General features: G+C 43.5%; 1 protein-coding gene across 1 annotated transcript in view; it reads right to left on the reverse strand.

The window, feature by feature from the left end:
- The window catches only part of PAX2 (paired box 2), a 97,920-nt gene that overhangs the window by 39,891 nt on the left and 30,807 nt on the right, over positions 1-27,222 (reverse strand). Inside the window, exons 7-8 of the mRNA XM_074236207.1 lie at positions 17,390-17,475; positions 16,276-16,395 (exon numbers count right to left, since the gene is read on the reverse strand). Of these exons, the coding sequence (XP_074092308.1) occupies positions 16,276-16,395; positions 17,390-17,475 (206 nt within the window). The remainder of the gene's footprint in view (positions 1-16,275; positions 16,396-17,389; positions 17,476-27,222) is intronic.

The following is a 27,222-nucleotide window of genomic DNA, read 5'->3' on the forward strand; positions in this document are numbered from 1 at the left end:
GATAAGGGAACAAAAAGAATGGATCCCCAAATCACTCAATGATGATGACAAAGATGATAGCTAATATTTATGTTGGGCTTGGAGGTTTGCAAAATTGTTTTCTTACATGATCTCATTTGAGTCTTACAGCAATCCTAAGAGGTAGTTAGAGGGAGGGTTATTATTCTCATTTGATAGATAAAGAAGCAAAAGTCTCAAGGAAGTCATATGGCTTACTGAAAGTCACCCAATCAGCAAGTGGCAAATGAGATATGAACTGGGGTTTTCAGACTCCCCACATGTTGCCTTCATACTCAAGTCATAGCAAAAGTCTTCTGCTAAGAGATCAATCTTTCCCATCGATTTCCCTTTCCTTTCATGTAACTTCCTTGCTTTATACTTAAATCATTGTTCTGATACAGAGTCCTACTCCCTCTTCACAGCACCTGTGTATGTGTGTACAAACACAAACACATACATATGTTTAAATACACACATTCTATGAAAGAAGAAGTTTAAGAGTTAGAGAAACTTGTAACTCATCCGAGGCTTCCCAAGGAAGCTCCTTGCAGACAATTCCATTTGGGTTCTATCCTGGGATAAAAATTTTGGACCAACAATTATCATGGCATAGCTATAGAGATCTGACCTTGAAAACAGAAGCCCTGAATTCATTTCCCACCTCAGATACCTACTGGCTTTGTAAATGCTAGGCAAGTCTTTTCACTTTCAAAACTCTAAGATTCTTTTAAATGACAAAGCTGCAGGGAAGGTGCTGACCAGCATTGGTAGAGGAAGTTTTCTCACCAAGATATTCATCATACCAATGAAATCACAGAGCCACTCACTATTCCTAGTCACCACTCACTGATCTTCATTCTGCTGCCTTCTCCCTCCCAAGCAGCCAGAGCAAAGACGTTCTCCATCATCTGAAGACAAAGAAACTTTCTGGGAAAGAGCCCTGCACCACATGGACTCTGCCCTAGATGGTCTGGCCTACACAGCCTTCCCCAGGCTGTCCACACTGATCTCACTTAAGTTGTTCATACAACTTGACCACCAAGGCCTGTTTTCATGGGTCAGTCAAGGTCAGAATGAATCAGCTTAACACACTGGCCGTTCAGAAAGGAAGCAAAATGAGATTGTGGCTCCTGAAATCAACCTTTCTAAACCCACTATCTCAACACCCCTGCTGTTCTCCCTGGCTTGCCAGGATCTACAGACTTGCATTTGAGCCTGTGTGTGTGTGTGTGTGTGTGTGTGTGTGTTTGTGTGTTTGTGTATGTACATTTCTCCCTCCCTCCCTCCTGGCTGGCTGGCTGGCTGGCTCGCATACCCACACTTTCTGCATCAGGAGCTGTTTGGCAGGCACCGAGAGGCCTGTTGGATGAGATCCAGTGCTCCCTGAGAGAAGCATAAACTTCATAAACTGCATTGACTTTAATGCAGGTTCCTGGGGCTGCCATCCCCCAAGCTCATCAGCCCTCCCTCATCCGCTGTCTCCCTCACATTTTCTCCCTTCTTGCCCTTCCACCAGCCTGTCCTTCACCCCCAGAGCAACCATTCCTCTTGCACCTACACAGGCGCACATCCACTGCTCAGTTCGGCCAGCTCTGGAGAGCATAGGGCCTGCAGCTGGATCTCCCCAGCCTTGTGAACAAAGAGAGACCATTGGTGCTAGAACCCAACCTTGCAGCCTCTGGCCCAAAGAACCACAAGGAGACCCTCCAGACGCCTCTGTTCACTGCCAAAAGCAGCATCGGGCACTTTGAGGGGAGGCAGGTTTCCCTGGGTGAGGAGCTGCCAACAGTCGTCAAAGGGGGTGCTTGGGCTGAGGTTAGAGAGGCAGCCAAATTAGGAGGCACCTGGAGGCCTCTGAGAAGGGAGGGGAAAAAGCCAGACCAAGCTGCCAGTGGACTCTGAAGAGGCCTCCACCCAGGTTGGGGGTTCTGAGGCTTCCCTTGTCTACCGCTGTCAAGGTCAGCGGGTTCGGGTTCACCGAAGGGTCAGGCTGGCTTGAATTACTGGCTCGGCTACAGCTCTGCTGCTTGCGATCCATCTCCCGGTCGTTCAGCTGGCCGGTCCCTCCCCTCTCCTCCTTTTAGCATCCCCAGGTTGACTGGAACGGGGGAGCTCCCCAAACCTCCGGCCCCCAGGAGTCAAAAGGGGACTCCCTCTCCAGGGTCCTCTCCAAGAGATGACCAGGCCTCCAAGGCAATGCCCGGCCCTTGGCTGTACTCTCCAATGGAGGACAATTCTCTCTTTCTCTTGCCTACCTTCTCCCTAAATCTGGCAGGACTAAATAGCATCCCTGCCAGCCAACCTGCCCACCCCTGGCCCTGGCCGGTTGGTCTGAGGATGAGGAGGTAGACAAAGAGGAGAGCTCCCTCTCCCTGGCAGCACGGCAATGCCTAGGGGGCCAGCCTCAGCTCCCTGGACTCCTCCCTCCTCCAGTCCAGAGACGCACGGGGAGAAAGGGCAGAGCTGAGGCAGCAGATTTCTAGATCCATGCCCTTGTGGGATGGGGGAAGGGGATTAGATGCCTATGAGCAAGGCTGGAGGGAAGCTTCTAGGTAAGGATAACCAGGGACTAGATATGATGTGACTGTGCAAGACAGTGTGTCAGATTGGGGGTGGGTGCTGTGGACCCCTCCAGACAGCCTCAGCCAAGGCTTAGCACCCCCTTCTCCCAGCATCTGGAGGCACACATTGGTGTGTTTGTGATCTTTGAGTATGTCCTTGTCATACAAATGTCATGCTTATTAATCCTGGGAATTTTCCCCATTTTTTTGGTTCTTTGTTCTAGGTCTCAAGATGCTTTTTTCTCAGTTCAGTCTTAATCTTTTCTCTATCCTTTTCATACAGATCAGCTGAAGTAGGAGGTGGTTAGCACTTTGGTCAAGGTTCCTGAAAGAATAAGGTTTGCCTCCCAGCATACATTTCTATGCATTGAGGCATAACCCTGTGTTTTCATATATATATATGGAAGGATGGGCGAAGGAAGGCAGGAAGGAAGCATTTCTTTTTTTTTTTTTTAAGGTTTTTGCAAGGCAAATGGGGTTAAGTGGCTTGCCCAAGGCCACACAGCTAGGTAATTATTAAGTGTCTGAGACTGGATTTGAACCCAGGTACTCTTGACTCCAGGGCCGGTGCTTTAGGAAGGAAGCATTTCTTAAGCACCTACTATGTGTCAAATATGCTAAGTGCTTTACAAATATTACTTCATTTAATCCTCATAACAACTATTATTATCTCCATTTTACAGTTTTTATTAAGGCAAATAGAGATTAAGTGACTTTCCCAGGGTCACACTAGTAAAAGTATGAGACTGGATTTGAACTCAGATCTTCCTGACTCAGTGCTCTATCCATTGTTCCAAGGTCTCCAGATAAACTGAGGTGCATGTGTTTATATCAATTTTATTTGTTAGGCTAATAAAATATAAGCCAGAATTAATAGAAACTTATGTGTATGTGTGCATATATAGCATAGTATAGTTTAAAAGAACACTGGGTTTTTAGTTAGAAGATGATGAATTGGAATTCAAGCTTTTGCTCCTGACTGTGTGACCTTGGGCAAGTAATTTCCCTATCTTTGAGCCTTGGTTTCTTCAACTGTAAGATGAGGAGGCAAATAAGATGATAGAGTTAGAATTAGATCTAGAATACACCTAAAACATTACCTGGCCCAATCCTCTAATTTTACAGATTAAGAAACTGAGGCAACTGAGGTTGAAAAATTCACAAAAAGTAAAGTTGAGATTCACACCCAGGTCCTCTGACTCATAATATCACTATGATTCTATTATAGCTATTGTTCAATAGTGGGCTAATGTTGAACATTCCCCAAAGAGGTGAAACAATTTGCAATATATAAGTTAAATCAAGGAAAATCCATGCATGAGCAGCTTGATACACCACATTCCATAGGAAATATAGAATTAGCAAATTAAAACTGGATTTATACTCTGAGTTAGTATGGATAGAATATCAGACTTGGAAGTTAGGTTCAAAATTCTACACCCATTTACTAGCTATGTTGGTCCCTTTCCTTCTTTCTTTGAGTCTCAGTTTCCCTCATCTATAAAATGGAGCCTTTGGATTAGATGGTCTCTCTGAGCTTCCTTCTGCCTCTAAATCTATGATTCTATGCAAGTTTTCTGTATTTTAATTGATAGGAGACATCAAATACTAACTCATCCCTCTGATTAAAATTGGACATTAGGAAGGTGCTAAACATTAAAAGGCTCAAAATGAAAATTCTGTGAATTATACCTGTATACTTAAGGGCAGAGATGCACCCATATTAATTTACTTTCTTAGATTGTCCTTTGCCAATATGCTACAATACGGTAGGTTAGGGAGAATGTCACTCCAGTAGTAAGGAACAGAACTTTCTCTTTCAGATGCTGAGAACAGTATATTCCCCTCCACTTCCATACTTCAGACATGTACTGGATTCACAAAAGTAACTCCTTCTTACAGTGCCTTTGAATGGCTGGGAGAAGACTCCATGAAAAGGGAAGGTTTTTGAGGTCCTGGAATGCAAAGGGCACCTCATCTTTCCTTCCCTGCAGAGGTCAGAGAACTCCTCCCCTAGGGCAGGCCTGAACTTCTCTTGGAGTTTGTTGGAAAAGGGGATCAGATCTATTTATATGGTCATAGAAAAACAAGACAGGAGCCAGTCTTACTTTAGTCCATCCTGCATGTTGGCTGCTTGGCTCATTTTGTTTATCTAATGTGGTCCTTTTATATCTAATGCTCAAGCCATTGGCATCCTGGGACTTCTCCCAAGGGAACTGACTCCCAAAGTGAGGCAGTGTGCTGTCTCTCTAGTGTGGTATTTTGAAGAAAGAACTGGAACTAAAGACCTGAGCTGGAACCCAGACTCTGCTAATTACTTACTCTGAACTGGAGCCCTCTCTGAGCATCAGTTTTCTCCTCTGTAAAATGAGGAAATGGGACTCAGTCATTTCCAAAATCCTTTCCAGTTTGAAATCCTGTAATCCTTTGAGTTCAGCAAGACTTTCCATGCAGAGAAATACTCTGAGAAGTCTCTGAATTCACTGAGCTTGTTTATACAGGGTTACTGTGGAACCCCAGGGGTGACTCCTGATCACCCACAAAGAACTGATATTTTAAATACAATCTAACATCACAGTGATTACAGACATTATTTGTTCTCCAGGAGCCTCTCTACTCTAAAAACACACATTACTTATCCTAATCTAGACACTATACAGACATTCACTTGAAGCCAGGTGGTCCCAGGTTACTGACTTGACCACTCCAACCAATCCTTTCCTCATCTCTCATACCCAATAAGCAGTTGTACACATCCCCCCTCCGAGGGAAGAGGTTTCCTCTCAACTTTTACCCACAGTTCCCAAAGTAGGTTTCCCCCAGTACTTCAACTCCAAGATGGCAGGCTGTTGTTCTTGATCCTAGTGCCATCCGAGAGGGTTTCACTTGGAACCTTTTCTCCTACCCCCTAGATTAGGGAAGTGTCCCCCCCTTCCTCTTTCTAAACCATCCCCTTCCCTCCACCAACAAGGGGTGGGGGTTCAATGACCAGGGCTGGACTGGCTTCCTTTAATGAGTTACTTGGAGTCTACTCCAACCACAAAAGGAGGTGTGATGGGGCGGCCAGGAGCAGAGCAAGAGCCTAGCGGAGCCTCTCAGGTAATTGGTTTATCTATCTGGAAGCAGGGGGAGCAATCTCAGCACAGACAGACTAGCAGTAAAGTCTCTTCCTTAAGGCTATTTCCTTTGTCTTTTCAATTGCTTGCACATCCATGTGAGAGAGAGAGAGAGAGAGAGAGAGAGAGAGAGAGAGAGAGAGAGAGAGTGTTAAAGAGAGAGGGAGAGGGAGAAATGTTAATTTGTGAATTAATGGCTTTTCTCAGCGGAATTGTAAATTCAAATGTCACCTCACACGGTGACACCACCACCACCACGCCGCCGGTCTGCTGAAGAAGCAATGATAAGATCCCCCACCTCCCTGAGCGCCCCTCCCTCCCCAAAGATAGCTGTGGAGTGGAACATGCTACTTTTAATTTGCAATAACAACACAACAGAGGTATGCAGTAATGACTGCCTTTTCCCAACCCTCCTCCCAGCTTCCCAGCTCCCCCCTTCCCAGGTCAGTTGGCTCTCCCATTTCCTCCCCCCGATTCCTTCCCCCACCCCCTCCCTTGCTGTTCCCAAACATAGACTGCAGTTTAGGCCAGAACACTCAGTTAAGCTGTCCCCCACCCCCACTCCAGCAGGGCCAGACCACATTTGGGGTGAGAGGAAGCTCTTTGGAACTGAAGATGCTGCAACCCTCTCTTCTCCTTCAATAATCAGGGAATTAATGACCCTGAAGTTAAAGTGAGGCTGATAGTCAGGCCCTGCCCAGCTTTGGGGAAAAGGCTTCATTGTTTTCAAGCAGGAGGCGGGCAGCAGTGAGGGAGATTCATGGATGGAGATTGAATATGCAATTTTCTTTCACCTTGCCAAGAGCTGCCCCTGGGCTGTGCCTGGCCTAAATTTTTCCTTTTACCATCTCTGCCTTATCCGGCCCTCCCACCTCCCTTCCATTCTTTCCAGAAAATTACCTTCAAAATTGATTTCCACTTTTACAAACAAATATAATGGGAACACGGGAAAAAACTTGGGCCGTGATGAATTAGAGCTGTCAGGGGCTTCCAAGTCTCCTTTGCTTTTGTTTTACGGCCCGATCTGCTCTTTGTTTTTCCAAAGGCTGGCAGAAGTGCCCCCACCACCACCTTCACTGGCAGACCTGATAGTGGGCAGCACCCCATTCTTCTCGACCAGCCCACTACAACACTTCAAGCTCCCCCCTATCCTCAACCCATCCGCCAGGGATGAACTCTGTGTCCCAGACATTCCAAAGTTCCCTGCTAGTCTAGGGAGGCCTGGTTCTCCTCCTCCCTAGCTTCCTGGCTGCTTAGATGGTCTCTTAATTGCCCAAAGGATGTCCCCTGGTCCCCCAAGACCATGTTGCCCCAATCCCCATACCTCTTAAAGTCCAGACCAGATGCAAACCTCCACCTCCTCTAATGTGGGCAGGATCAGTGTATACTTTGACTAGAGCAAATGAGAGACAGACAGACAGACAGACACTGAGAGATCCTGAAAGGCAGGCAGGTAGGCAGACAGACAGACACATCCCTTAAGGTAGCCTGACATCCAGAAAGAGCAAACTCTACTTGAAAGGGCAAAATGGGGCTTGAATTTGGGAAACAAAAAAGGGGGACAGGGAACCCCAATGTTGGTTTCCACAATTCTGTCCCATGAGGCTTATATCTGGAGGGAAGCTCCAGAAGAGTCAACAATTTGTGGAGTCCTGTAGGTAATACAAAATGCTTTGGACAAAATAAATACCTTTTCATCCATTCATTCAATCAATCTCAGAACACATTCATGCCCCATGATAAGTCCTTAGCAAATCAACACCCCTATAATATATGCAGAACAAAGTCCTCTCCTGATCACCTATGTCCCCTGCTAATCTCACACATAGTTTGAAAAGATCCTGTCTCATTGGCAAAAACCTTGGTTGACCTGGTCACTGCAGCTGGTCTTTCCAGGGCTCACAAATTAAGATAGCAGCTTGTGTCTGAGGCCTCCTTTAAGTCCCAGCTTTCCTACCACCTCACAGGTAATAGATTTTGACCAGTCTCTTCAGCATTCTGGCCCCTAATCCTGTGTCTTCCCCTAACAACTATTGCCACTATTCTGATACCTTCTTGCCCTATTCTAATCCTATTTTTTCCTCTACTAGACAGATTGAGTTTTAAACAAGGATATTTATTTATAGGGACAAGAGTAAATTAGTAGATAATGCAGAGGGTACAAGAAGTGATCATGCAAAAAAAAAAATAGCTAGCCAGTGAACAACTGGATGCTTCTATAACTCCATAGTAATTATAAGCTAGATACTCTCAAACCTCATCTGAGATTCAAATTTAGCTAGCTATTTGGCTTTTTGCCCTCTAACTTGAAGCTAGAGCTATCAGTCTTGTATTTCTCCTCTCTTCATCTCTGATCATTTCCTCTTCCTGGTACCCTCCATCTTAGACTTGGCTCTGCCCAACTTCTCACAGGGCTCATTCTATTAGCAAGTGAAAAAATCCATGCCCCTTTCACTGCCAATCAGCAAGAGTCATAGTCACCTATCTGGGGTCTGATGCTCCGCCTACACATTCCCGTGTGATGGCTAACTGCTTCAGTAACTATGCCACTGCCCTCTCCCTCAGCTAAGGAGTTTTCCTGAACCAGTTGTACAATTATACAAGTTATTTTAAATGCAATCCAAGGAAACATATCCCCAAATTCAGAAGAACAACCCCTTTCTTCACATTCTCACAGCTCAAAATATGTTCAGACACATACTATTCAGATAAATGAAATTCTACCCAATCAAGATATATTTCTGCAGACTCTTCAACAAAAGATTTAAACATTCACATATTCTGTCTCATTCTGTATCTGTTTGCCTCTGTCTCTCTCAAAATTATATATAGATCTCTGAACATAAACACACATTTCTCGAGCTATCATGTATAGGAAGGGAGGCAGAGAGAGACAGAGACATCCTCATTCAAAAATATTAAGTGCCTACCATGTGCAAAGTAGTATGAGAAATTCTGAGGGTACAAAAAATAAAATAAACCTAGTCCTTGTCCCCTCAGAGTTTATAATCTAATATGGGGAATAAGACATGGATGCAAATAACTATAATTCAAGACAGAACACGATAGGGACACTGGAGAGATGAGAATATTGAGGATAGAATAATCACCTCCAGCTGGAGGAAGCAGGAAGGACTTGATGGAGGAGATGGCAGTAGATTCGTGTTAATAAAAGGAGAGAGCTTTTAAAGACAGAGATGGGGCGGGGGCAGGTCAGAGGGAGGGGAGACCATTCCAAGTATGAGGGATAGCTTTAACAAAGACAAGAGACAAGAGAGGGCAGGATGTGAATGGGGTGGGTGCAGAACAAAGAGGAATCCATTTTGGCTGGAGCATAAAGTATGTTAAAGGAAATAATGTCAGAAGCTGAGAATGGAAACATAGGTTGGAATCAGATCACAGAGGACCTGAATGTCAGTGTAAGGTGGCAGGTGGATAGAGGTGGATAGAGCATAATGGAGAGCCTGGAATCAGGAAAACTGACTTTTGAGTCTTGACTGCTCTGTGTCTCACTTTCCCAATCTGTAAAGTGAGGACCATAATAGCACTAGGATTGTTATGAGGGTCAAATGAGCTAAAATTTGTAAAGCACTATATAAACACTCACTTTTACTCAAATTATCATTGTCTATGTCTTTTTTGGAGGTCATAAGCTACTGCTGAAAATTTTTGAATTGATGAATGATAGTAGGGATGGTTATATTAAGTAGATTAAGGAAGGACAATAAAGGGACAGATTGAAGTAAGAAGAACAGTTAGAAGGCTATATAATAGAGGGAAAAGGAAGAAAATAAACATTATATATTGTCTGCTATGGGCCAGGCACTTTGTTAATTATAATACTTACAATAGTTAAAATAATTTAAAAACTTAAGAGATGATGAGACTTTGAGCTAGGGTGGCTGCCATGGCAAAGGAAAAGAAGAAAAATAGAGGAAGACTCATTAGAAATGTAGGGAAGAAGTACGTACTAAGGACTCATGCTAGCACTCAGAGAGGAACTAAGCAGGAATATTATGTACAGTATAAATTGACAAATAAATGTAAAGAGTAAAGTAAGTGATGACTTGGAGATTTTGAGGGAAGGAAGCTAATTGAACTTTTCTATATCTGTGAAGTTTGGGATGCTAGAAGAACATCCATCAGGCAGTTGAAAATATGGGACTGGAGCTTGGAGGAGAGGCTGAAGCTAGAAATAGAAATTTGGGAGTCATCCACATACTGTAGATATGTTAATTAACTCCACAGGAGTGGTTGAGAACAATAAAAGAGAAGATTGTAAAAGAGAGGAAAAGGAGGGCTGAGGACAGATTTTGTGGGACACCTAATTTGAAAGGTTAGATGAAGCAAAGGAATCCATAACAGAGACAGAGTAGAACGGGTCAGAAAGATGGAAAGGAAACACAAAATGCAGTGTCACTAAAGCTGCAGGAACAGAGTAGGGCAAGAAGAAGGGATAAGTGCAGTAGTGATTCACTGTTAATCTTTGCTATTGGGGAAGGAGGTTAGGGCTGGTGGATCACTTGAGTTGGGGAGTTCTATGCTGAGATAGGGGCTAAGTTTTCCACACCAAGTTAGGCACCAGTATGGTAAACCCTCAGGGCTCTGGCTACTAGGTTGCCAAGAGAGGGGCAACTGCTCACATTAGAAACAGAAAAAACTAATGCTTCTCTGCTCTTCAGAGGGATCAATCTGGATGAGATAGGGAGGTTCACTCTCAAAGAGAAGATGAGAGATAGACAGACAGAGACAGGGACACAGAGAGACAGAGGCAAATAGAGTCAAGGAAAGATAAATGGAGAGAGATGGAGAAGCTGTTTCAGCAGAGTGGTGGAAATGGAAGCCAGACTTCTGGGAGCTAAGCATCAAGTGAATGGAAAAGAAATGGGAGTAGCAAATATGTACTACTCTTTCCAGAAATTTAAAGATTAAGGAGAGAAGAGAGTTTGAGGGATAGCTTGAGGGATAGGTCAAGGGAAGGTTTTCATAGGAGAAAGGAATGAGGGTGTTTGAGAATGTTTGTAGGTCAAGGAGAAGGAATCATTAGAGGGGGTGAAGATTTAGGATACATAAGGTGGGAGGCAGCTAGGTGGCACAGTGGAGAGAGCACCAGCCCTGGAGTCAGGAGGACCAGCATTCAAATCCAACCTCAGACACTAATAATTACCTAGCTGTGTGACCTTGGGCAAGTCACTTAACTCCATTGCCTTGCCCCCCAAAAAGAAACATAAGGCAGGGAATGATTGATGGGTCAAGCATAAAGAAATATAGGAACATAGATTTAGGGCCAGAAGGTACTTCAGAAAGATCAATTTAGTTCAACCCCTCCATATCATAGATGAGGAAACTGAAATCCAGTGAAGGGAAGTGAACTGCCCAAAGTTACCTGGATAATAAGTTGCAGAATAGGGATTTGAACCCAAGTCATTTGGTTCCAAATTTTTCTATATTTATACCATGCCACATTCTAGTAGCTCTGGACAAGATGAGAGGGAAATAAGATCAAAGGTACAGACGTAAGAATTAGTGTCACTACCAGTGAAACTCCACTGAGACCAGAAGGGAAGTGGAAAAGGCAGGGGACATGAAGAAAAATTTAGAAATATAGGACAGGGAAGTTTAACTCAGTCATCTCAAAAAGTATTTTGTATCTGTTTAATGTAGATGTTAATTAGAAGGGAAGGAATAGGTTGTCTAATTCAGTCCCCTCATTTTATATGTACCCTGGCTCAGATGAGGTAAACTGAGTCTCAGAGAGGTTAAATTACTTCACAGAAAGTAAGCAATCAGAGGTAGAGTCTAAATCTTGGTACTATAACTCCAGGGCTGGTATGCTTTACGTTATACTACTACCTATTTACACCTAAAAATGTTTACAATAGACCTAAAAGTGCAACTATGAATCAATTAAATATTTATCAGCAGATCCAGATGGATAAGAGCTAAATTTTCTGTGTATAAGAAATTTTTATCACACTAGTCCTGACCATGGCAACTTTCTCCAACAAAGAGCCTGGACATAGAAGGACTGAGAGGGCTATGTTCAAGGAAGTTTGTCTAATAAAGCTTCACTTTCCCTCTTTTCAATGGTTCTGTCCATTATGCCTTTGAAATTCATGGCGTCTCCTCACAGTCTTACTCCCAGATACATTCATAACTACCTGCCAATAAAAAAAGCCTGCACAGGCCTCCAGCCACTTTCAGAAACTACTGGGCTCTAGGGACAGGGAGTGAGGCTGGTCCAGGTCTGCTGGACTTTATTGATCCACCCCTCTGCTCTGTAGTCCTCCCCCTCCCCCTCAGCTGGGGACCTCTTCCTGCTCCCCCTGCCCCCAAACACACACCCTGAGACAGAAGCCTCAGACGTTACTCCTGTCCACATCCTAATCTCCCTGCTTGCTCTAAGTCAACCAGCACAACACCCAGAGGGACGTCTCAGTGAAAAGCTTGCTGAGAAAATAAACGACTTTATCAGGCTACAGTTTCATCCAAATCAGAAGGGAGATATTAAAGAAACTGATAGGAATCTGCCATTTGCAGCCATACAACTCACTAAGCATAACTGTGCTTGTTGGACACCACAATTCATTGGGTGTCTAATTAATTCAGTGTAAACTTCTGGCCTCTGGCAACCTCATACTTGGAAGGATCACACATACACATACACACACATATACACACACAAACACGCATTCATTCCACACACACACACACACACACACACACACACACACACACACACACACACTGACATGAGACCTCATTAGGATTTTCTAGCAGATCCATTGGCTCTACTCTGTGACTTACTTTCCCTTTCTCAAGCTACCTGCAGCAACATTTAATGTACAAAACAAAGCAAAACTAAACAAACACTTAATGTACAACGATCTTCTGAAACCCAGTTGGAAATTACTGGAAAAAGATGTAAAAGGAGCACTGGTCAATGTAAGCCCACTCCCCCATCACAATGATAAAATTCACATTCTTATATATCCTTATAGTGCCACCAAAAGCCCCAGGAAGCCCCCTACCCATCCAACTGAACCAGTATTAATTGGATGCTTTAAGATGAATGTTTCAAGGGCAGTAAATCGGGTACATTGCCTTTTTGGAATCACAGATAGACACACTCCAACTGACCCCTTGCTTTACCATCACTCCAGACTTGCCCTGGATCATACCATCATAGCACCCTTTAAGAGTGAATTCCCCACCACCACCACCCCAATCTCCTATTGAGCTCCTGGATGGCTGTCACATATCCCAAATCTCTATCCTGGCAACCTCCCACAGCAGTCCATTGAAGGCCTGGTCAAAAGGCTTCTGACTATACTCTGACATCACTTCTCTCCCACAGAGCCCAAGCTGATAGGTCCTGTACTAATAATCCCACAGCTATGATTGCTGTAGATTCTAATAACACTGTCCATATTATGAGTGCCAATGCCAATAATGCTCTGGGTATTATCACTGTGAACACCAATAACTCCTGCTGAGATTGTCTCCAATAACGCCGGCACATACCGCAAGAATTGTCCTCGCTCATGCCCACCCCTGTGACATTGTTAGAGCTGAAGAATGGGTTGCTCTGTACTGAGAGGCAGGGCTGGAGGGGAAAATCAACCTCCTCTAAGCCAAGAGGAAGCTCCTTGAGGTCTGCCCCCAGGGACTGGTGCTCCTAATCTCAGCCTAGTTGATCTACTCTGGACCCAGGGTGGTCCCTCATGGAAAATGCCAATTATGCCCCAAGCCAGATGGAGACCAAGGTGGTCTCTTGTAGAGCAACTAGGAGGGGAATGGGATACTTAAATTATTCCACTCCCTTCCCCCACCACTACCATATTTCTGCCAGGATCTGCTCTCCTTTTTGCCTCTGTCCTCTATCCCATCAGACCCAGTAGATGAAACACTCAGATATACCTGGGCATCAGAGAAGCCCCTCCCTTAGTCCCCCTTGTACAGCCTGACTATGGGCTGCTTTGCTACCTTTGCCTGGCTGGAGAGTTGGGCTACATCATCTTGACATATAATTATCTGCTCTCTTCTTAATCATCTGTGTTGCTACCTAACACAGGCTAGAACTGTTTGCATGTTGTAGGTTGGGAGAGAATTACCCCCACTTTCTCCTCTCTATTCCTACTGGATCACTTTAGTGCTACTAAGCTCAGAGGAAATCCTACAGAGAGGACTGCATTTGAGGGACACTGAGCCTCCCCATGGAAGCTCTCTCTCCACACCAGGAGGGAAACCATCTTATTATGTTCACTTTTTTTTTTAAATCAAGGAACCCTTTGGCAACCTAAGAAGTTTATGGATTTCTTAGAATAATAATGTTTGATGTCTACATTCATAATTGAAGGAAATAAACTTCAGTTAAAGGTAAATGAAAATAAAGATGTAATTTCTTTCATCCAAGATCATAGATTTCCCTGAAATCTACTCATCTTATAGGTGTCCCTGTTCTAGAGTAAGGGAGATCTGAAAGAGACACAGAGACAGAGAGAGAGAGAGAGAGAGAACAAACATGGTCAGTTCTCCAGGGAGAAAAGTAGTCTGTATCAACCAGGACTAACATCCAGTGACTATACTCTTCCGTCTTTCCCATATCCTGCTGCAAATTGGTTCAGTCTACTACTGCCTAAAGAGCAGAGAGAAGTTCCATTCAAAATCCATCCCAGCAGTGTTAGGAGTTATTGGGGAAAGGAAAATGGTTCCATGGTTTATCCCTATCTTCTTCCACACCTTCCAACCCCCCACCAATTAACTCAGACTTCAATATATGGAAGGGAGGGGAGATGCTTTCCTGGCAGATTCCTGGAACTAAAGAGGATAAGAGAGACAATGATTTGAAATAGACTTCAAAATCTCTCAGTTCATCTTGGAAGCCCTTAGTCGGGCTTGGAAGAGAATGAGATTTCCCCAGGCTTGGTAGAGGCAATGGATATATACTCCTTTTCTGCTCTAATACAAGCCCTCCCTCTCCATATATAACTCTGCCCAGGTTAGATTTGGGGGTGGGAACCTTTTTCTCACCACCTCTAACCCTAATGCAGCTCCGTCAGCGCCAAAACAACCAAAATGAAATTTACTGAGTGGTGTAGCCCGTGGCAGCCAAATGGGTTTGGATATTTCAGAAGAAGGCGAAATAGAGCCAGACAAGCTGTTTCCCTGTGAAACGAGGCCATTAGGGCTCCTGGAAGGAGTCCAGCACCAGGTCATCACTATCTTGCCAGGCCTGGGGCTCTCACATACTGTCCCCTCAGCCTGGGGTCCTCAAACACACTGTCCCCTCAGCCTGAAATCTGGGGGCCTCACATACACTATCTCCTTTGCCTGGGGCATTTATACACAGTGTTCTTCACTATGATACTCAAAGTGCCCTCACATATTTTGGACCCTTAGCTTGAAGCCTGGGGCCCTCATACATACATATATAGTGTTCCTTTAGAGTAGGGTCCAGGGTCCTCAAACATACTGTCCCTTCCTTCAGCTTGAAGGCTTTAAACTCACTGTCCCTTCATCCTGGGGCTATCATACATACTGTGCTCATAGCTTACACATTGTCCCCTCAGTTTGGGGTCTGAAATCCTTGACACATTGGCGCATCAGCCTAGGGCCCTCATGCATACTACCCTCATAGCCTGAGGCCCTCCTGTAGATTTTCCCCTAGTCTAGAGTCTGGAGATTCTCATATACTGTCCCCTCAGCCTAGAATCCTCACATAGAACCATCTCAGCCTGAAGTTTTCACATGCATTGTCCCTTCAGATTTAGGGAGCTCACATACACTATTCCCTCAGTCTGGAACCCAGAGCTCTTATACACATAGCCTTCCCACCAGGTTTTAGATACAATGGGATTATATAGAAAAGGTTTGGGAAATGTGGAGTCCCAGGATTAGGGTCTCTGCTAAGTCTGGGTCTCTAAGAGTAGCATCTAGACCCAGAAAACTCAACTGTTCACAAAGAATCCACAATTTTCTAGCCTTTAAAAGTGTAAATAAATGGCTTTGCCAAAGGGAGGAATGGGAAACAGTCCCAGAAAGAATTAAAATGTCTTCCAGTTTTCTTTTCTTCCTTATTCTTTCCCCCTACTAACTTGACTTTGTGTTGGAAGTGCCTCAAGCAAATGAAAGTAGTAACCCCTTCATATGGGGCTAAGAAAGACACCCCCTAACCCCACTGCTTAAATAAGAAAGTTTTCCGGGTGTCATAGAGAAAGAACACCAGGGCCTCTTGTGGATGACAGCCTCCCCAATCTTAACAGTCTGGGGTCAGGTAAAAGAAATAGAAGGAAATAAGAGGATCTCTGGTACTGACTTCTGCCCCCTAAGCCTTCTCAAGGTAAATGGTTCCTGTTCCACCTAGAATCAAATGAGGATAGGGTGAGTCCCAATGGTAGGAGAGCAGATGGTGGAGCTGATGGCAGAGCCTGTACCCTACCTCTGTCTGGGAGCCAGCAGGGCAGTGGGGGGACCAGGCTTCACTACTAAAACTGATCTCACCAAAGAGCAGCTGCGAGGCCAGGCCAGAAACCGGAGCCTGGTGCCCAGGGACAAAGCACGCAAAGAGGAGGCCAAGCCTTTATCCTCCTCCCTACCTTCATCACGTTTCCTCTTCTCACCATTGGAGCGAGGAATCCCAAGGATTCCATTGATGGAGTATGAGCCCACAGGATCATTGGAGGCGCTGGAAACAGGAGGGGAGGCCGTGCTGGGAACTAGATAAGGCAAAGTAGAAAGGTTGTTAGGAGAGCAGCTTCAGTCTTAGGCAGAACCCCAAATCAGGTGGACAGCATTCAGAGGTGAATTACAGTCTTTTCTTCTTCTTTCTTTTGCTAAATAAGGGCCTTCCTCCCTCCCTACATTGCTACATTTCAACCCCATTAAATTCTTCAACTGACTCTATGATAATAATGATGGCCTGAACCCAAAACTAAGTCCTTCCATCACAGAGACAAGACATTTCTCTTGATATTGCAGGATTACAGGAGGGGTACAAGGCATGTCAAGATAAATTCAACTAAAGATAGAAAGTTTAGTAATATACAGTTTACAGATACCTCTACACATAGCCTGGCCCCATTTCCTAGGCCAGATGAAATCACCTTGGAGCAAATAAACACCTTTCCCCTTAGTTCTTACCCTTCAAATTTCAACTTCTTGGACTTCAGACAAACAGAAAAGGGGATGGAGAGGGAGAAATCCAAAACACAGAGAGAAAATGAGACAGAAAGATATAGATCTAGAAAGAGGGTTAGAGAATAAGAATGAGAGAGATAGGAATGTGGAAAGACAAGGAGGAGGAAAGAAGTTAAAAAAACAAGGAAGTAGAAATTCAGAGAAGGGAAAAAAAGGAGTAAATGAGGCAGGAAGAAGGAATAAAAGGGAAAAGGGTAAGTGAGGGTGAAACAAAGGGACAGTATTAGATGGGAGGAAAAGGAAGGAAAAAGAAAAGCAAAGAAAGGTGATGAGAAAAAGGAGGGGAAAGAAAAAGAATAAAGGAGAAGATCCATTTGATAGCTTTCTAAAAGGGAAATCCTATGTTACTTGTGCCCTCTGAGGAAAGCAGGGGAGTTTGCCCATCTCTATGGGGTTCTGTTACAGCTCTCCCTTTCCTGCAGCTCACAGGGATATCTCTCACTGGCATCACCTTGGGATTTGCCAGGATCTAAGATTTGTCTCTCCATCCCCTGAGTCCTCTTCTCTTCTTACCTATGGTATGGCCAGGAGCTGTCACTCCTGTCCCTGTCCCATCTGGGGTTGGGTGGAAAGGCTGTTGAACTTTGGTCCGGATGATCCTGCAACAAACAGTGGGTCAAGTCAGAAATGTGGTTGACCCTAGTCCAGCCAAGCCCAGCCACTGGCTTTGATTTTTTTTCTGTTCTTCCTAGTATCTTAGCTCCCTCTCATCCATCTGCTCCCAGTTGCCCAGCCCTGACTGCTGCAAGGAGCAAGTTTTCCCTCCCGTTGGCTCTGCCAATCCAATCTAGTGTAGCTCAGTGAGGAAGCAATCTGCATTCTGTCCTACCCCTGGGCACCATCCAAATTGCAGCTTCATTTCAGCAGCAAAGATAGAAAAGGCAGACCAGGCAATGGCCCTATATAGCACAGCATGGTACAGTAGCTAACATTTCCCATTCTAGGAGCTTGGGGGGGGGGGGACTTGCACTTTCTGTGGTGGAGACCCATTCTCCTCCCCCTCTCCACATTCCCCATCCCCAGCCTTTAAGTAAACAAGACACATAGGAATTGGGGAGGGGGAGGATGCCAAAGACAACAAGAAAGCTTCATCCCCATGAAAGTGCTCTGATACATGGAGGAGGCATAAAGGAAGGCACCCTTGCTACAAAGGACAAGCCAGGATATTTCCAGAGGATCAGAAAGGGTTGCTTAGTAGAAAGTAAGAAGAGAGCAAAGGATGATTCACAGGTGAGAACCACCCTCTTGACCCTTTGTCTAATGGCTGAAAGATCACACATGATCCAGGGTGAAGCCTTAACCAGAGGAAGTTGTCCTATTATTGCTCCTACCTATTGAGTTCAGACAGACCAGAATTTCGGTCTGGATCCATGAGGAAAGATCAACCTCTACCTAGAGAAAAAATTTTCCCCAGGTAGCCATTCATATCAGTTTACTCAGTTGAATGATCTCCCTGGGTCTATTTGTTCATCGATAAAACAGGCAATATCCAAAAAATGAATCTCTATATTCCTTCTAGTCTTAAATTCTATGATTCCATGAATTCAGTTCTGTTCAACTCATCCAACATATACTGAGTGCCTACTATGTGTAAAGCTTTGGTTGGAGCTTGGTGAATTGACTCAAAGGAAAGGGAAACAGAAGTCTCAAGTTTGAAGGATGATTCCAGTTTCCAATGTGTCTGACCACCAGTATGAAAGATCCACCTAAGAACCAATGCTTAAGGAAAGGTTCCTCAGAACAATGGACAAATCAGGTGCACTGGGAAAACTTTTTTTCAATAAAACTACTACTTTTTCCTGGGACTTCTTCAGGTGAATTGGTCTTAACTTAATAAACCAGGGTTATCAGCTGAATTAAAATTATACCTACTATGTGTAAGACTCTGGAAATTAATATTAATTGAGCATCTGAGATTTGTAGAGCAGCATGCTAGGGGATGGGGAAAAACAAGGATAAATACTCTCCTTAAGGGACTTATTTGGGAAGTAGGATAAAAAGATAATCTAAAACACAAAACAGTTTATGATAAAACCAAATTAATGAAATAGAGGCATTTATGGAATGGGGAGAACATTGCAGATTGATACATTTGGGAAATAACTAAAAAAAGAAGAGGTAAGAACTAAGTTGGATCTTGAAGGTGGTATATGACTTAGATGACAAACCTTGCAGGGGTGGTGGGTCAAGCATGATGGCATGTACTTGCATCCACTGCTTCCAGGGGTCTCTGAGACTGGTACATCACCTGCAGTTATTAATTTCTTTGGTTGCTAGTTTATTTATTAAAAAAGGGATTATCAACTATCAAGGGAATCTTCCTACTCTAAAAGTATTTGTGTCCTTGATTTTAAAATGAGAAAGGAGGAGCAGAAGGGCAATGGAAGTAGAGCAAATGGCAGGAGTATACATGGGGTGTTTTTTCTCATATGATCTAAATCTATTGCTTTCTGGAAGAAGAGGAATACAGTGTTATCCTTCAAAGTGTGGGGCTGTTAGTGAAGAGTCTTTGAAGGGTTGGGGTAAGGAGAATGAGAGCAAACATTGCTTTAGAAATATGAATCTTCCAACAAAGTGTAGGATAGATTGGAGCTCAAAGAGCCCAGGAGTTGATAGGCTCTTGTAATAGAATAGACAATAGCTGACAATGTCTGGACTAATGTGTTGACAATGGGCAAGGAAAGAAAAGGGCAGATCAGACAAACATTGCAGAGGAATCTCAAAACTAAGAATCCACAGAACTTGCTTGGTCACTGATTAGATGAGGGGAGGGGAGAGGAAGAATCAGAGATAATTCTGAGGTTTCAAGCCTGGGTGAGTAGGAGATTAGTGGCACTATTGACAGAAAGAGGGAAATCAGGAAGAGGGAAAGATGATGAGTTTGATTTTTAAACATGTTGTGTTTGAGGTGGGGTTGGGATATTGAGGTGGAGATATTCAGTGGGCCATTAAATATCTAATACTGGCCCTTCAGAAGAGAGAGCAGAGCTAGAATTGTAAATTTAGAGATCATTTGTATTCGAGGGAAAGACTCAGCCTGGCCAGTGGTGGAAAGAGAGATGGCCTTGGAGCCTGGAAGACATGATGTCAAGGCATGCCTCTGATACATACTCACTGGGTGACCCAGAGCAATTCACTTAACCTCTCAGGGCTCTGGGCCAGAGGTGTCAAACATGGCCTGCCAGCTATATTCAGCCTGAAACACTCTCAAGTATAATCCAAGATTGAAATGTAATTGGGAAATATTTTTAAAAATAAATAAGAATATAATGAAACATATTCAATATATCTTAAAACCAAGCCAATACCAGGCCCTCAGGGATCCTTATGTACAGATTAGTGGCCTCATTTTAGAGGAGTTTGACAGCACTACTCTAGGTAACTATCTAAGCCTATGAGTTGCACTGGGAGAAGAAATTTCCTCTTTTGGGAGGTGCAAAATCACACATGGAAATCACACATAGGAAATCACAGATGATTCAGTCTCTATCCCTCTTCCTGTCCTTGCATTTTCTTTAAATGATAGTTGAAGTCATCAAAATGGATGACATCTCAGAAGGAAAGAGTATAGTTAGAAGAGTAGAAGGCTAACATATGAATCATTAGGAACGTCCATATTAAGACAGTAGATGAGAAATGAAGTCAATGAAAGACAGATAAGGGAGAACTGGGTAGGATAGCATCATGGAAGTCAAGGGAGCATCAAGAAAGAGGAAGTAGCCTACAATGTTAAATACAATAGGCAAATAGGATAAGGAATAAAAAAAAAGATATGGGAATGAGTTCAGTGAGGATCTTGGAAAATGGAACTTTAGTAGCACTGGGAGAGGTGAGTATAGATTTTGGATTCCATGGGGTTAAGGAGAGAGTGGGAAGTGAGGCAATAGAGAAAGGAAACTTGAAAAGTTCTGTAATAAAAGGAAAGAGATTGGCTCTTGTACAAAGGAAGAGAAGAATGGAGGGAAAGAGGTTAGTTGGAGTTTTTGGCTTTGGTTTTATTTTCAGATTAAGAGAGGTATGAGCATGTTTGTTGGGAGAATGGGAAGAGACAGTGGAGAGAGGGAATTCTTGATTATGCAAGAGTAATAGAATAAGGCCTGAGAGAGGGTGGGAGGGGATAGAATCAAAATCATCAGACAAGGGTTTCCACATTGGAGAGAAAGGAAACATCTTACTCAGAGTGGAAGAAAGACTCAGGAATGGTAAGAAAGAAAGAGAGAGAGAGAGAGAGAGAGAGAGAGAGAGAGAGAGAGAGAGAGAAACATATTTTTTATTGTAAGGAGGCTAAATGAGGAAGTTCAAATGACCTTTCTTCAAGGAAAGAGGTTAGATCATCTGCTGAGTTAAAGGGAGTTGGACATAGGCTTGAGAGCCTAAAGAAGATAGAAAAGGGTGGGGAGTATCCCAGGGAGTAAATGTGAAATGGATAAAAGGATTGCTGAACAGTCAAGGCAAGTTGTTCCCAACACTGAAGCAAAAGGCTCCGAAGTCTAACAATGGGGATCCTAGGTGGCCCTAAGGTCTCTGGGTTTGTAATAAAGACTGGCTGAGGGGCTATGGACCAAGAGTAAGAAATGCTGAGTCTATGAGAAGACATAGTTGCAAAGCTTAGCATAGATAGAGCTCTCCTTGCTGGGCTGCTTGTCTTTGTTACCCAAAGCCTCTGACCCCCAGGCCACTAGTGCAGATTTAGCTGAGTCAGAAAGTGATGGAAAATCACTATTCTCCGACAGCAGTTTGGTGGTGCGTGGTAAAGGAGTTGGTTGGGGCTCCTGCTGTCGGGTTACTAATAGTCCTGGTGTCTATGCCACCAACCCAGCGGGCACTCGGTCCCTGGGGCTGATCTCAGGATACTTAAGAGCTGGCAGTTTTGGGAAAAAATAAACCCTAAAGGCCAAGCATTTCCTTCTTGTATCCAGGATAAGAATGCAACAACTAAGAGCAATGCAAGGAACAAGTATAGGTCATAAGATTACAGACTTAGGACTGAAAAGGAATTTAGGGGTCATCTAGTCCAACTCCTTCATTTTACTGATGAGAAAACTCAGGGAATTTAAATAACTTGCTCAGGGTCATATGGATAGGAAGAAGGAATCAGGGTTGGAATCCAAGACTCTAAATAAACCAAGTGTTCTCTCCACAGCATGGCACTACTTCATTTCTATACCTTTGAAAGGAATAAGAGTGGAGCAATGAAGTTCATTGGCTTGCCTACTTTGTGCTCCACCACCAGAAACTCCCTGGTCCTCAGTTTTCTTATTACAGATAGAAGATGGTTTGGGCAGGATGATTTCTAAGATCCTTTCCAGCTTGAAATAGTATGAAATATATAAGGTGCCCCCAAACTGGCTCACATGTGTATACACACACACACATACACAATATACATGTAGACATAGACATACTCATTCCTGGTTTCAGAAAGGCTAGATCTCCAGAGTGCTCCACTCCCACTCAGCAGGTCAAATCTTAAATCTTAGGACCTAGGATACTCTTGTTGAGTAAGTTATTATTGCCTCCTCCTCCCTCCCCCTGCACCCCCTTATTAGAGGGCATACATAAGAAACTCTCTGTCTCTATCAGAGAAGGGTTGTCAGCCCTTCCTTCTCCATCATCCTTTCCTTCCCTCTCTATGAAGGCTTAACTAAATAAATGCTCTGTGTCTTTTCTCTCTTCTATACCGTCTTCACTTCAGATCTTCTCCCTAGAAGACTGGAAAACTAGCATGGACCTCAACTCAGGATTAACTACCAGTCATGGCTCTCAAAGCCTTTCATACATCTAGACCCTTCCTACTCGTGCATTCTAGGTCAGGCAGGGTGCTTCTCTTCTAGTGAGGACTAGCCGTAGACCACATCACATTACAGACCCTATTGAAAGCCCTGATAAAGAGAGAAGGGTCGTCTGCCTGGAGACAGATTCCCCCAAAAGGGATTTATGAAACACATAGAGAATAGAAAACTGAGAAGGTGAGGCAAGGTGGAATGGCCTGGACCTAGAGGTTCTGTCCTAGAGAGAAGAGCTGTAGAGATTAGGAGTTGGCTCTGACCCCAGCCCTTGCTCATTGGTTGCTGGGGCTTCATCTAAGGCTGGGAGGCAGATGTAGCAGCTGGTATTAAGGAAGGTAATGAAGAGTCATACTCAAGGGAGGTCTAGATGTTTAGATAGGGCAACCCACTTCCTAGCCAAGTCTCCAAAGAAGATCCTTATGAGTATATAGACAGGTAAATTCTTCAGTACTTCTAATGAACATTGAAATAATACCATTTGTCTCATAATAAGTTTTTAAAATTAACACTGAAGAGAAATAGCTCAAACTTCTAAGAATTTGCCTAGGAATATAATCTGGTTTCTCTGTCTCTCTCTCTGTCTCTTTCTCTCTGTCTCTCCCCATTTCTCCTCTCAAATTAATATATTTTATAAGTCATAAATTTCTCTCATTTACTTTGCTTTCTGTCTTTCTCAGTTTCTATTATTGGCGGGGGGGAATCTGTCTATTTGTCTCTCCCCTCTGTCTGTCTCACTGTCTCAGACTCTCTTGGTCTGCACCCTGAAGTAGCAGTGTGGCTATGTGAGTGTATTGATTCCCCGGAGCCGGAGGAAAGCAGGAGGTAGAGCTGGGGTGCAGGCATAGGGATGGAAATAGAAGGCTATAAATTATTTGTGACAGGAAAGCAATAGTGCCAGAGTGCTGAGCACAAGTCCTGTGTCACTATTAGATTCCTTTTAGCCTGATGACACTGTAAAAAAGGTTAAGTGTCTGCTGGAATCGTACACCTGGGGGGCCGGGGCAGCCTGGGAGCAGAACAAGCCACCGAGAGCAGGTATATCAATTCTCCAGGCCAATAATATTCCTCTCATTGATCGCCACGCAAAGTTCAAAAATCTCATTACAGCCAGGCAGACCAGGAACTTTTTACAAATCAATAGAGTGATATAATGTATGTATACTTAGTACAAATGTATCTATTCATCTATCCATCCATCCACAGTCCGCCTCAGGGTTTCCAAGTTAACCTACCCATCATATTATGTTATGTTATGTATGATATTATATTGCATGATGTTATATTATAATAAATGGCTTGTGAAACCTCTCCCTGAGGAGGGGACAAGAAGAGGTCCTGTTAGCATTGAAGTGACATCTCACCTCAGACTGAGGTGGCATCCAGTAGCATCTTTTCCAGACCTTGGACTATTAGGGTTTTTAAGAAACAATGCTTCTGTGCCTCCTTGTGGAAGCCCAAAAGAGAAGACATGGAGCATGGAAGAGCAGGAGAACATATTCTCAAATTTTCCTTCTAGTCTGTCAATGTCTGTTGCATTCTGAATCATTCAGATGATTGTGTATATTGAGCTAGAAGGAACCTTGGAGGCTAACTAGGTTGTTTCTAACTAGGAAACCAGGTGATGGCAGTAAGAGTGTATCATGAGGACTTTGCCAGTCTTGACCACAGCTTCTGTAAGCTTGAGCAATTAGACAGAACCGGTTTGTCCTCTTCCCATGAAAACTAACTTTCTGATGCTCTCCTTCAAAGCCGTGAGACACAGTAGCAACTGGCACAGAACATAGACTAGGAGGGATGAGGGGGGACTCAGAAGAACAGGTTAATATATTCTCTATCTATAATTGACATCTGTAACTCTAACTCTATCTATCTATCTATATATGCATAAATAAATGAGAGCAAGGACAGAAGGGAGGAGAGAGAGGAAACAGGAGAGAGAGAAAAAGAGAGGGAGAGAGAGAAAAGAGAAATGAGATGGAGAGGAAAGAGGAAGAGAGGGAGAAGAAAGGAGGAAGAGAAGAGAAAGGGAGAGAGTGGGGAGAGAGAAAATAGAGAAGAGGAGGAAGAGGAGGAGAAGAAGAAGAAGAAGAAGAACAAGAAGAAGAAGAACAAGAACAAGAAGAACAAGAACAAGAAGAACAAGAAGAACAAGAAGAACAAGAACAAGAACAAGAACAAGAAGAAAGAGGAGGAGAGGAGGGAGATAAAGAGAGAAACCCATTCTGAATTGGCAAATCCAAGGGCATACCAACACTGCTTCTGACCAGCTGGTCCCCTATGCTTGCTGATCCTGAAGTATGATTGCTTCAAGAGAGTGAACAGACAGTAGGGATTTTACTCAGTGAATCCATGTTTTGGAAATCCATAGTCAAGATCATCCCAGACAACAAAACTTGCTGTGACTCATGAGGCCAAGGAGATTTTGACTAATTTACGTAATTGCCTCTACTCTGAGTCCACAGGGGCCTTTCCAAAGCAACCCACCCTAGCCATATTTCCCTAAGCAACAAAAGCATCATGAGATTATTTTCCCCAGCATTTTCTACTGGAAATGGCACCTACTTTGCTGCCCCTCAGAATCATTATAATGTTCACCCCACACTGCCAAGCTCAAGAACCTCAATATCATACCTTTCCCACCAGAATGCCTTCCTCCCTGGTCATTAAAATGTATCATTCCTACCATATTATTCTCTCAGAAGTCTAAGGTCCAATATCCATCATCCTATACTCTCCTCTGGAGCCTTAAGATGCAATCTGCATTCACCTTACCTCCAGTTATCCTTCCCACCTTCCCATCTCAGCTCCAACCTTGACTATACATAAGTATATAGCTGTAGAATAGTGGAAAGGGCCCTAGATTGGAATCAGAAAAACTGGGTTTGAGTTTATTATCTGTGGGATCTTAGGCCAATCATTTAATCTTTCTAAGTCTTAGTGTGCTCCTCAGTAATTTGGGGCTAATAATATTTGCATAATCTGCCTCCCAGGACTGTTGTAGGAATCAAAGAAGACAGTATTTAAAAACTACTTTCCAAACCATAAATTGCTATATAAATGTAAGTTATTCTTCTGCATTAAAATTCTGCTCTGGGGCCACATCATGGCATGGACATGACTGAGTTCTTGAAGCAAGAACCTGGACAGGACCTACCAAGCTGGACAGTCTTCAGATCCTGACCCTGCAATGGACTGGTATCCTGGGGCAGTCACTCTCTACTCCTACATTTCCAGCACCAGAAGACTGACCATGCCCCATGATGATTGGGGGTGGGGGAAAGCTGTAGCAATTTCCCAAATCATCTGACATAGCTCTTCTGTCTAGGCTGTCTGGCAAGGTGAAATCCTACCTAGGTAGGGTGAGTCAACAAAATCATGATCTTTTGAAGGATTATTATGAAAATTAATACCCTATTTTCATGAGATTTCCAATTCCATATTGAGTCTGGCTTTGTGACATTTTCCCCCAAGATATGCTGGCTCTCTCTCTCTCTCTCTCTCTCTCTCTCTCTCTCTCTCTCTCTCACACACACACACACACACACACACACACACACACACACATACACACACACACATACACACACACTTCTAGGTATATCCAGCTCTAATCTCTTTCCTGAGCCCCAAATCCTATATCAGCAACTTTCTATTAGATGTTTTCATTTGGATGTCCATAGACATCTCAAATTCAATATATCCCAAACAGAATTTGCTATCTTCCCACCATCAAACCCACTCTTCTTTCTAACTTCTAATTTTTTAACTTCTGATCAGTCTTTCAAAAAACTTCAATGGTTCTCTATTGCCTTGAGGATAAAATACAGAACACTCTGGCTAGCATTTAAACTCTATCACAGCTTGGCTCCAGCCTGTCATCTAAGCATTCTTCTTCACAAACTTTGTGATCTGTTCAAATAAACCTACTTGCCATTACTTAGACGTGACAGTCAATCTCCCACCTTTGGGTCTTTGTCTAGGTCATCTACTACTCCTGTAATGTACTCTCTTCCCACCTACACTTCTTAGTATTTCAACTTCCAATGAACTTTACTCAAATACCTCCTTCTACTTGTGAACTTTCCTTCCTGATGTTTCCATATATTAAGACTTCTCTGATCACCCTTCCCCATAAATCTGAGATATTTATCTTGTGGGTATAAAATATATTTAGATATAGATATATGTATATGTGTATGTTATATGTGTGAGTGTGTGCACATGCCAAACCCTGAACTTGGCCATCTGGAGGAAAAGCTGTCTCAAAAAATATAGGAACTCCTTTCAATATCCTTTGTTTTTTGAAATTATAAGCATCTATATTATTAAGGCAACAGCATCTTTGTGGGACATTGTTAGGCTATTTAAATTGTGTCTCACAGTTTAAAAAGAATAGAACTGAAATGCACATGTGTGAGAATGTGTGTGCACCTGACAAGGGAAGGGTGTACCCTTAAGTAATAAGACAGGTGTACAGCATGAAATGGTAACCTCTGAAGCAAGAGAGAGGTTGGCATACGGTATAACACCCACCTCACCTAGACATGTACATTCGAA

Source organism: Macrotis lagotis, chromosome 4 (genome assembly GCF_037893015.1).
Source record: "Macrotis lagotis isolate mMagLag1 chromosome 4, bilby.v1.9.chrom.fasta, whole genome shotgun sequence".
Lineage (NCBI taxonomy): Eukaryota > Metazoa > Chordata > Mammalia > Peramelemorphia > Peramelidae > Macrotis > Macrotis lagotis.